The sequence below is a fragment of the Lithobates pipiens genome, unplaced genomic scaffold (assembly GCF_037356315.1).
Source record: "Lithobates pipiens isolate NorthernLeopardFrog02 unplaced genomic scaffold, aLitPip1_a1.2 Scaffold_16, whole genome shotgun sequence".
NCBI lineage: Eukaryota > Metazoa > Chordata > Amphibia > Anura > Ranidae > Lithobates > Lithobates pipiens.
Window position 1 is genome coordinate 422095520 of NW_027507748.1, and position 12479 is coordinate 422107998.

At 44.5% G+C, this 12479-nt stretch overlaps 1 protein-coding gene across 3 annotated transcripts in view; it reads right to left on the minus strand.

Moving 5' to 3' along the window:
- FRMPD4 (FERM and PDZ domain containing 4) overlaps positions 1–12479 on the minus strand; it is a 491089-nt gene that overhangs the window by 110382 nt on the left and 368228 nt on the right. For all 3 annotated transcript variants that reach the window (XM_077482546.1, XM_077482547.1, XM_077482548.1), the window contains one exon: positions 12074–12176. In XM_077482546.1, the coding sequence (XP_077338672.1) occupies positions 12074–12176 (103 nt within the window). The remainder of the gene's footprint in view (positions 1–12073; positions 12177–12479) is intronic.

Genomic DNA, 12479 nt, shown 5'->3' on the forward strand with positions numbered 1-12479 from the left:
TCTTGCTTTCGAGATTACCTCTATAGAGTTACGGTGGGAAGGCGCCACAATACCCAAAGACCAATTTTTATGCACCCCTTACTTCTTTTCAAAGTCAAAGTGACACCAGAATGTATCCAAAAATTTTTCCCAGTGCAGCACATTGTGGCTTCATCATACACACTGGCTCCCCAGTTGTTGCTGAGCAAAATAAAGGCAGCTTGAAGGGAAAATTTCTTTTTTTTTACTTTATAAATGCAATTATTGGTGCAGCAGATTCTAGACATGGTACAGACTTTGCAGGTAGACTAATGCCGCGTACACACGATCAAACAAGCGGGTGGAAAAGTTCGGTAAACTCGAGTCCGCCAAACAATCCCCCCGTGTGTAGCCTCCGGCATACTTTTTTGACCCGAAAGTACGGCGGACTTAGAATGTAGTTTTACACTCCAATCTTCCCGCTGGACTCGCATTTCGGCGGACAATCTGGCCGTGTGTATGCCAGTCCGCCGTACTTTTGAAATGAATGGACTTTTCCCGCCCGGAGAAAAGTCCGCTCATTTCGAGCGGGTCTCCAGGTAGGCGGGGCCCGCGAAGGAGACGTCGCTGGCCCCGCCGCCTGGTATGGACTTAAAGGGGAACCCCAACGGCGAAAAAAATCAGCGTGGGGGTCCCCCCAAAGTCCACAACAGACCCTTGTCCGAGCGCGCTACCCGGCCGGCCAGGAAAGGAGGGGCGAGCGAGCGCCCCCCCTCCTGAGCCGTACCAGGCCGCGTGCCCTCAACATGGGGGGTGCCCTGTCAGGCTGGCACTTACCGAACCGATGAGTCCGCTTGGGCAGAGGGTGGTCTCCCGTACGTGTCCGACTTACAACCCCTGATAGAGCAGACAGGTGGCTGAGAGTGCGGAGTGGTAAGAGAGCCTGTGATATGGCTCCAGGAGCAGGAACTTGCAGGAAGCTTCCGGCAGCAGGTGTGTAGATAGCTTCCGGCAGCAGGTGTGTAGATAGGACACAGGCAAACTGGGTACAGAACAGGAGGCAGAGCAGGCAAGTCCGGGTGCAGGCAGGGTACGGCAACAGGCGGGCAGCAGAGGCACAGAAGGAGCAGGCAAAAGAGAGGTCAAACAGGCCGAGGTCAGATGCAGGCAGAGGTCAGCGGAGTCAAGGGAAAGCCGGGTCGTCAGGAGATAAGCAACAGGAACACAGGATACGAACAACGGGACAGGAACCGAGAAGCTGTTGATCAGGCAGCACCTGGGAGATGTCAGTGGCAGACCTAAATAGGCCGTTTGGCGCCAAGCACCGCGCACACGCGCGCCGACGCGCGTGGGCGCGCGCATAGGCGCGCGCCCCCGAACGCCGGCAGACACACCAGCGGTACCCGAAGTGCCCACCACAGCGCGCTGACGCGCACCAGCGCCAGCAGGGGCACGTGAGGGCACACACCGACGCGCACCAGCGCCCACAGGAGCGCGCAACACCGCACGCACAGGAACACGCACCCCAGCACGCACCGCAGGACATCGGCGCGCACCAACACGGGCAGCACCGCGACCAACCAGGTAACGACCCTGACAGTGCCCCCTCCCCAAGGGCAGACTCCGGCTGCCCAGGTGAGCCGATCTGGAAACCTGACGGTTCTTGAAGGCCCGCAAAAGTTCCTGAGCATGTAGATTGTCCTCGGGTTCCCAGGAGTTGTCCTCAGGTCCATAACCCTTCCACTTGATGAGGTACTGATTGGTTCTCTCCGTTTGTCCGTTTGTCTGGGGGTGATAAGCGGAAGAAAAGGCCAGTTCAATTTCAAGAGACCCGCAGAGCGCTCTCCAAAACCTCGAGGTGAATTGGGCGCCTCGGTCGGAAACAATACTTGCCGGGATCCCATGCAGCCTTACAACTTCTTTGACAAAGATCTTGGCCGTCTCCATAGCCGAGGGAGTGCCCCTCATCGGGAGGAAATGGGCCATCTTGGACAGCCTATCTACGACAACAAAGATAGTGGAGAACCCCTCGGAAAGGGGGAGTTCCACGATAAAGTCCATCGAGATCATTTTCCACGGTCTCTCAGGGACAGGTAAAGGTTTCAGTAGGCCCCAAGCCCGCGTCCGGCTGTTTTTATTTCGGGAGCAAGTGCTGCACGAGTCCACATAGTCCTTGCAGTCCTTAAGAAGTTGAGGCCACCAAAAGGTGCGCTGAATCAGTTCGGCAGTCTTCCGGGTACCAAAGTGTCCGGCCATCTTATGATCGTGGCAGAGTTCCAACACGTTTACCTTCAAGGCTTCAGGGACCACAATCTTGCCTTTATGCCAGAACAACCCCTCACTACAGCTGACCTCGGGGCTCGGGGGCATTCCAACAGAAGCCTGTCTGATCCGGGAGATAAGGTCCCCTTGGAGGAGCAAGAAGTTCCCAGAAGGGAGAATAGTATCAGGAGGCCGAGTCTCTTCAGGGATAGAAAACATACGTGACAGGGCATCCGGCTTGACATTCTTAGAACCAGGTCTATAGGTGATATGAAATTGAAACCGGGAAAAAAAAAGAGCCCATCTGGCTTGCCGTGGTCTAAGTCTTTTGGCAGTTCTCAAATATTCCAGGTTTTTGTGGTCGGTGTAAACCAGGATGGGATGTGCAGCACCTTCCAATAAGTAACGCCACTCCTCCAGAGCCGCCTTAATGGCCAGAAGTTCTCGGTCCCCAACATCATAGTTCCTTTCGGATGATGACAGTTTGCGAGAAAAGAACGCCACCGGGAAAAGAAGGGCCTTGGCACCCTGCCGTTGGGATAACACCGCCCCCACAGCGATTTCCGAGGCATCCACTTCCAGAACGAAGGGTAAGGCTGGGTCCGGATGTTTTAGAATAGAGGCAGAGGTGAACAGCATCTTAAGTTTTTCGAAGGCCAGCTGTGCCTCAGGGGTCCAAGAGAATCGGGTACCCTGCCTGGTCAGTTCGGTGATGGGAGCAATAATCGCAGAGAAACCCCTGATAAATTTCCGGTAGAAGTTGGAAAAACCGACGAAACATTGTACGCCCTTCCTGTCCACAGGTGCAGGCCAGTCCAGGATGGCAGATACTTTTTGGGGGTCCATCTTGATGCCCTCCACAGATATAACCAGGCCCAGGAATTGGATGGACTGGCGTTCAAACTCGCATTTTTTGAGTTTCGCGTAGAGCCCGTGTACCCTGAGACGAGCTAGCACACTACGGACATGTCTACGATGGTCTTCCAAGGATGAGGAAAAGATTAGGATATCATCCAGGTATGCAATTACGTATAGATCCAGGTAGTCGCGAAAGATGTCGTTGACAAAATGTTGAAAGGTTGCGGGTGCATTACACAGCCCGAAGGGCATGACAAGGTACTCATAGTGCCCAAAACGAGTACGAAACGCTGTCTTCCACTCGTCTCCTTCTCGGATACGGATTAAATTGTAAGCTCCGCGAAGATCCAATTTCGAAAAGATGACTGCAGACCCCAGCCTCTGGAACAACTCGGGTACTAGGGGTAAAGGGTAACGGTTTTTGACAGTTATCTTATTCAATTCCCGATAGTCAATGCATGGACGTAAGGAATGGTCCTTTTTTTCGACGAAAAAAATGCCAGCACCGGCAGGGGAAGTAGACGGACGGATAAACCCTTTCTTTAGGTTTTCGTCAATATACTCCTTCAGCGTGCCTAACTCCTGTTCCGTTAATGGAAAAATTCTCCCAAAGGGGACTTCGGTACCTGGTAACAGTTCAATAGGGCAGTCATAAGGCCTGTGGGGGGGAAGAATATCTGCGCCTTTTTTGCTGAAAACATCCACAAAGTCCTTGTAGGGTTCCGGAACGGTCTGAAGCAATTTTGGATCGACATCCAAACAGAGAAGTTGAGAGGAGTTGCATGTCGGTCGGGCCAAGCAGTGTTGTTGACAGTAATCGGAAAGAAACTTGATTTCTCCTGTGGCCCAGTTAATGCTTGGATTGTGGGCCTGCAACCAGGGTATCCCCAGGATAATTGGAAACAAGGGGGAGGAGATGGCATCCAGAGTAAAAAAATCACTGCTCATTTAAAAATTAAGTTTTTAACAAACTTTTTTTTTATTGATACATGTCTCCCAGGGCAGGACCTGGACCCCTATAACCATTGTATGCCCAATTACTTGCATATAAACCTTCAAAATGGGCACTTTTGATTTTTGACGTTCAGGTCCCATTGACTTTAATGGGGTTCGTTATTCGGGTCTGAACTTTCACAGTGTTTGAAAGTTCTGGTGTGAACCGAACAGGGATCTGTTCGGCCCACCCGTACTCACAACCATGTTTACTAAGGTCAATGAACATTATCCTGTCAACTTTCACTTTACGGAGATACAGGTACCTCTGTAAAATTAGATCAGTTATAGTTAGACCAAACTTTTTAAAGTTTGCAAACCTCCAAAATTAATGTCAAAATTAATCTGAATCAGGTTGCAAAAAGTGTGTATTACAGAACAGCAAAAGATTACAAACTTTGCAGAATGCCTGAATATGGCCTGAATCACTTAATTTAAACATTCTACCAATGATACTAAGATATAAGTATGGGATGTTCTGACACTGGCAGTTAACCTCCCTGACGGTAATCCTGAGTGTGGCTCGGGGTGGATTTTCAGTACCAAAAGCGGTAACCATAACCCACACTAGGGATCGCATTGCAGGATCCAGGAAGAGGTTACTTACCTTGTCCCTAGGATCCTGTGATGTCTCGCCTCTCTGTGTGTGAGCTGTCCTCTGCCAGATCTATTACAGTGCCGAGCTCCGTTCCCTGCGAGCGTTGCAATGCACGGGGATGGAGAACCGTGCCGAATTCAAAAGACAAAAAACACAATACATAAAAAAGGACACTGTATCTTACAGATTACATTACTGTATTAATTTTTTTCACATCCCTTTTGTCCCTAGTGGTTTCTCCAGTGCCCTGCATGCAATTTTATATTATAAATACTGTTCTTTCTGCCTGGAAACTGGAGATTGTCCATAGCAACCAAAAAGGGTCCCTTTACATCAAAAGTAATTTTAGACCAGCTAGAAAACAGTGATAATAAATTAGAATCACTTGCAGAATTGAGCGATAATGATTTGTGGGGAAATTCGTCATCAGACACTGAAAGTAATGACAGTGACAATTCTGCAACTGAGCAAATTTTTGTGTTTTTGATTTGACTGGTGCTCTTCTCCTGTCTTAGCCAGGTTATTGGCTTAGCAATTGACGGTTTACATTCTGACTGGCATCCACCATAGAAATGAATGACACTTTGTGGACCAGCTATCATTTTCCCCATCCAGTATCATAACCTCCCCTGCGCTTTCTGTTCCCCCTCCTGCTTTCTCTATGTGGTTCTCAGCTCCCTTTCATTGTGCCTTCTAATGCCGCGTACACACGACCATGCTTTCTGGCAGAAAAGGTCCGACAGTCCTCCCGGTGGACTTTCAACAGAGTTACGTTGGACTTCCGAATGAATGGACTTGCCCACACATGAACGGACTAAAGTCCCTTCGCAAATCCGTTCGTTTTGAACGTGTTGACGTACGATGGGACTAGAAAATGAAGTTCAATAGCCAGTAGCCAAAAGCTGTCCTTGTTTCGTATTTGGTCTGTCAGACCAGCATACAGATGAACAGTTTTCCCGATAGAAATTGAGTCCGTCAGACAGATTTGAAACATGTTCTATTTCTAGGTCCATCTGATTTTTTTTAAGAAAAACGATCGGACTATCCCACACATGATCGGACTATCCAACAGAATGATTCTGTCAACCTATTCTGCTGGAAAGTCCCGTTGTGTGTAAGCGGCATCATTTTCCAGTTCATTCACCACCAGTATTACACAGATCACATGTGTAGCACCCTCTAGTGCAGTGATGGCGAACTTTGGCACCCCAGATGTTTTGGAACTACATTTCCCATGATGCTCATGCACTCTTCAGTGTAGTGAAGCATCATGGGAAATGTAGTTCCAAAACATATAGGATTTGTATTGTAGATTTGTTAATGCGGGAAAAAATTAGTTTGGCTCAGGACTAAGCCTGAGCTGTGGATCTGGGTCAGGGTTCAGTGAGCCGGGGCTGAGTGACTCTTCCTGACAGCTCCTCTGGTGCCTCCTCCTGGTCTAGAAGGTTGTAGAGATTTCTGGAGCTAGTGAATGGAGGTTAGGTGGGGCTTTTTGGAATATCCCTAGTAAAGGGCTGGCAGGGGGCAGGTTCACCTCATAAATAGTCATGAGCCATGCCAGCAGGGTAGTTGGGTGGAAGATGGAGATATAGCACTGTGGAGACTGTTGGTGGACCTCTGGGGTACCCTTTAGTCTGGGAAGGGTTGATGTTGGGTCGGGGCTCGGGTGCTGGAAGGATCCTGCCACAACACCCTTCCTGGAGGCACAGGAGCAAGTGGAGGACTGTGTGAGTAGAGCAGCACTACTGGGGCTTACAAGGGGGGAGACTGCCATAAGTAGCCAGTTCTCCCTGAAGACAGCATTGTGCCAATTCTTCATTCCTTTCCTGGGAGATCTTCTGCAGAGTCAGCCAGGTAGGCTGGTGTGAGTCAGTCTGGAGGACTGAGGAGGTAAGTTAGCATGGAGGACTAGTAAAAAGGGCAACTGCAGCCAGGTGGGTTGGCAGTGCCTGAAAAAGTGGTGCTGGGACCAGTAGCGACAGGAGGGAGAGTGCAAGCTGATCACTGTGTACTGCTACACAACAAGGGCCATTGCTAAATCTGACTGTGCCTGTCAGATTTATTTACAGTGATCCAGCTGGAGTTCTGCAAGCAAGTAAAGGGCAGATGGAGTGTTGAGGAGGCTGTATATAGACTGTATATACATTGTGTATAGAAAGATGTCCCTAAAGATTTTGCTAAATTGTTGTTGCTGAAGTCATGTGAGCATTCCATAATCTCCCATCCTCATTCAAGTTATTAACCATCAATGAACAATCAAAACAAAGTCACAGACTGTTCTTTGACTCTGAAGTGCCTGCCAAAAATTTGGTGTGCCTGGCTGTGCAGGGTGGTTGATCCCAGTTCAACTGCGGCTCCTTAGGGGGTGCACTACACATGGTTTCCTCAAATCTGTCATATTTACATTAATCACTTGACTAAATTTTCATGAGTTTTTCCATCATGTTGGTTTTGTCATGCCTTCCTCCTCCTTTCTGTCATAGTCTTCTGTCACTCAGCATTAACCCCTCCTAAACTTTTGGTTCAGTTCACTGTCCTCCCCCATCTCTACTCTAGTGCCCTTTTAGCTTTGAAAACTTGCTACACTTAGGACTGTCAGTGTTGACCAATTGATCCTGAATAAGCCTAAATTCATTACAACAAATTGTAGCACACTTTGTTCAACAGTTGGTTTCCCTGTATACAAAATGGTTTGTTATTCCCGTCCTGATATATTCACTTCTGTCTTTCACTTATATTATTCGTGGTAATTGTGCAGTCCCTAACTCCTCTTCAATAAATTAGCTATTTGACAACACCTAATACTAATGGCATTTAGCATACAGTATTTAGAATCATAAAATAATAAAACATTGCTTAGCGCTTCTCTCACTTGAGGCGCAATTTGGCCAAACCCACAGTTTGTGTGGAGTGGTGGACAACTCTGTCCCCCACTCCTCCCAATACTTTACCCAATTATTAGATATTTTCCTGGGTTTGGGTATGGTGTGGTTTTCACACTTTGTCTACACAACACCAATGAAGGGTTCATAAAATAAAACAGTAAATTACATGACAATAACCCAAAAACTAGATCTTTAAAGTCTGACCTTTGCTAAGTACTATACAGATTTAGCTTTGCCTAACTAATTATGGGCCACGCTGTGTTGGGAAATAAGCTTGTTGTGTATCATTTGTAATCTTTGTCAAGCTATTTCTGGATTGTTCTATTTTAGGAACAAATCAAATTCACCTTTCATATAGTAACTATTTAAAATGTATGAATGCAGCCCGGTCTGTGAGTTCAATAAATAAGATTTTAATACTCTCCAGTACACCTATTTTATTTATGTTGAAGCCAAGCCGCCTACAAATTGCTATGATTTTTTTTTTGTGTTCACTCAGGAAAACAAGCTCATGATATAGTAGGTGACAAAATGGTAAAGGCAAATGAAAAAAGTCATTTCTGTTTTGCTTCAGGCCGTTTTACATGAATTAAATGATATAGATTCAAAATTTACCATTTGAAACCAAAATATGTATTTTATAGGGACATCCGTGTGTGAATTTAGCTTTTTGGAGATTTTATAATACCATGTAACATCTTGCTGGGAACCTAAAAAAGAATGTGTTTATTTTGTTTGTTCTTTCACCATTACTATTTGCTTATGAGACATACAGTAAAAATTGTCCTGCATAGCTCACATTCTTGAAATTAAAAAGCTGATAGTCTGGCATTAATCTAAATACATCTACAGCACAAATTTGACTAATAATGCATATTTAGACTTTAAAATATTTTTTTTCCTGCCTTAATAGTTCAACTATATACTGCCGAATATTTACTAAATTATTCGTAAAACATGCTTTTAGTTTCTTTACTGGGTATACAATATTTCACTGACAGGCAGAGCAAAGTGTCCTTTGCGCTACCTGATATTCATTGCTTTGAAACATGGTCTATTAATAAAGGTTTTCACACAAGATTTCCACAGCTTTCTCCCAAGACGCACACATTTCTATTTGGATTCAATTGAAAATCCTGGTAGAAAGTTGTGTGAAAACATTTATAAATAGACCCCTATGGTGTGAGATGGGACATTACCAAGGACCAAAAAGAGAAATCACCGAAGATTTTAAGACTGTATATCACTTTTATAGACACAGGGCTGAAGTATTGCTGAATACTGTCATACTTGAAAGACAGCATAAATCCATTGCTTACTAATATCTGAGCATGTTAAAAAACAATGCTCAAACAACCGCGCCACAAATGTAAACTCAAATTACCCAAAATACAGCACACAATAGGGTTGATTTAGGCAAATTGACTGTGCAATTTGCAAAGTGCAGTTGCTCTCTGTAAGAACAGTTGCTCCAGAGTTTAGTAAATGAGCAGAAGCTCTGCTGACTTCCATCATCCAATCATGTGCAAGCAAAAATGCATTTATTATTTTTTTTCCTTGCATGCAATTGAGTATTTTTTGTAAAGAGAAATCTTATCTCATTTACTAAGCTCTGGAGCAGCTGTACTTTCAGAGTCTATTTGCCTTTAGTAAATCAACCCCAATGCATAAAAAAATCAAAACAAAAATACAGAAATAACAAATGAAACTACAAATTGAAAAAATCATTGCTGCTACCTTAATCATGATGTTGAATCTCATTTGACACATCTACATCAAAATTAAAAAATTAAGAAAATATATATGAGGTAGCGCTGCAAACACAAAGATACATTTTAATGATCTTGAATATACACGCTTCAATCTTAAAACAATTCCTTATATCACATATATTTTTTTATTATAATTTTTTTTTTAATATCACATATATTTAGTGTTCATTTAGAAAAAACGTATGGTCCAAATTTCACCTGTAATGCATGCAGTAAATCGATCAAACTTGAAAGAATGAATGTGTTTGTTGCTTATCCATGAGTAGGGATGAGTTGAACTCCCCTGGTTTTGTTCACACCAGAACATGCGAACAGGCAAAATCTTCTAGCGGATAGGGATGAGCTTTGTGTTCGACTCGAACATCGGCCGTTCGTCTGTTCAGCGAATTCAGAACTTTGTGGACTGTTTGCACCAAATTCATGGGGTATGAATGGCCCACAATGCACTACGCCATCGCAGTGCATTGCTGGCTCATGATTGGCCAAGCATGCACTGTGACCCCGCATGCTTGGCCAATCACAGCGCCGGCAGTGAGGAGAGCCATAATTGGCCACAGGCAGGATGCCTGTGGCCAATTATAGCTCAGGGGGTTTAGTACACACTCCACACTATATAAGGCTGCCAGCCTTATATAGTACACCTTGTGTAGTGTGTTCTGGCGGGCAGGGAAAGAGCAAGATAGGCAGGGACAGTGTTCTTTTCTCAGGCATCTGCAGGAGTTAAAGTGGGAGTTGTGTGCCTCCAGCACAGTATACACCTGTATCTACCCATTTTTGTTGGTGTTCTCTAATACAGGCATCTGCAGGAGTTAGTGGGTGTTGTGTGCCTCCAGCACAGCACAGTATACACCTGTATCTACCCTGTATTGCTGGTGTTCTCTAATATAGGCATCTGCAGGAGTTAAAGTGGGTGTTGTGTGCCTCCAGCACAGTATACACCTGAAGATACCCCTTATTGCTGGTGTTGTCTGTTGCATATCTTGCATATTAGCCTTTAAAATTAGCACTTTTGATTTCAAACGTTCGAGACCCATAGACTTTAATAGGGTTCTAAAGTTCGTATGAATTTTTGATCCGTTCGAAGGTTCTGGTGCGAACCGAACCGGGGGGGGGGTTCGGCTCATCCCTACTAGCGAACATGAGAACTCTATTAAAGTCTATGGGATACAAACATGAAAAATCAAAAGTGCTAATTTTAAAGGCTTACTACTTTAACCACTTGCTTACTGGGCACTTAAACCCCCCTCAGTCCCAGACCAATTTTCAGCTTTCAGCGCTGATGCACTTTGAATGACATCCCACAAAGGCAAAAAAACTCAGCTTCCATGGGAAGCCTTCTGGCGACTGCTTTCTTTCGGCTTTGACAGCTATTATATAGGCAAGGGCGGGGGCCACCGGCTGACTTGACTAGATGACCCCAACCCCCTCTGATGTCACATGATGTCAGAAGGGGGTGGGTCACTCGGTTACATCACCAGGTGGTCCTGCCCTTGCCTATATAACAGCTGTCACAGCCAAGAGACAGCAGTCGCCAGGAGACCTCACATTTATCTGGCCTGCCAGGCTGCTTCCTAGGATAAGGGTCTGGTATGGATTTTGGGGGGACCCCACGCCAATTTGTTTTTACATTTTGGCTTGGAGTTTCCCTTAAAATCAATGCCAGACCCAAAGGGCCTGGTATGGATTTTGGGGGTATGCTACGCTGTTTAAAAAAAAAAAAATGGTGTGGATTTCCCCTTAAAATCTATACCAGACCCAAAGGACCTGGTATGGATTTTGGGGGGATCCCATGCCATTTTATTCTTAATTCTGTCATAGGGTTCACCTTTACCACTTCAATGCACTGTATTATATACTGTACACTGACTGCACTGTATATAGAGTCTACACTGAATGCACTGTACATATAGCCTAAAAAAGAAAATTAATACAGCCATCACATCTAATAATTGGTAATCTGCAATAAATTAATTTTAGAATTTGGGTTTAATACCTGTTCATTTTAAATTCTCTACCATTCACTGTTAATGAGAACCTGTCACCCCTACAAATGCACATATACTCACAGAGAATTGCCACCTAAAATGTACTGTTTGATTTTTCCAACGGACACCTTCCATAACAAACTGAATCAATAATCTAGAATCCACATTGAGGAAATGTGTTCCCTCCTAGAAACTTAAGTATCTATCTAGTTTCTTTATAAAGTGGATCTTGAACCAAAACCTTTTACACACACACACACACACACACACACACCACACACACACACACACACACACTAAAAGTACTAAAACTTGTCAAATTTAGTAGGACAACTTCTGGCTTCAAACGGTAGCTGTAAACAGAAAGGACTTTATTAACCATCCTTTTTGAAGCGATAATGTGTAGGATCTGAATTTTGAAAAGCAACACTATAGTCTTGGAGGAAATGTCTGGAGACACAACAGGAACTGAGAGGGAATATTTATAAATTGAATTGAAATTTCCTTACCAAAACAGGTGCCTCCACCTCACTCCCACCTCCTGTTCTAAAAACATAGAGATATTTGATATGATTTATTTTTTGTCCCCCAAGACAGAAGATACTTTTTTATGCATGTCCGTTTAAACCTGCATACATTGTCCGCTGAGCTGATAAAGTATGGATGTGAGTTGCAAGGTTTGTTAATATTTTATTACTATAGGCCACTGGCTCAAGGTTCTTGCTAGGCCCAATGAATTAAAAGCAGAGACATTTCAAATACCTGACAAGGTCGATCACTCGCTCTCTTGGAGCATTGCTGACTGGCTCCTCATTTATCATAATGATCTGATCCCCTGGGACTAATTTTCCTTCAGAGGGTCCACCTAAAAAAAGAAACAGAATCAAGCTAGATATCACTGGAAATTATTATTTTTTCAGTTGCTGTTATTTTTATGAAACAAAAAAAAATGATTTAGCATTCTATACAATGAGTAAGATGTCTAAAAGGTTAAACACAAAATAAATAAACAAGTTTCACTTTATTTATGACAAGCTAATGCTCATAGTGTGGGTCAATGGTTTTGCAACAAGTCTATAAATAATTGCTATTGGTCATAGTTTATTTAGAGCTGCATACATCATCCAGGCACAGGTAACTGAAAAGACTTTAAGAAAAATGTATAAAT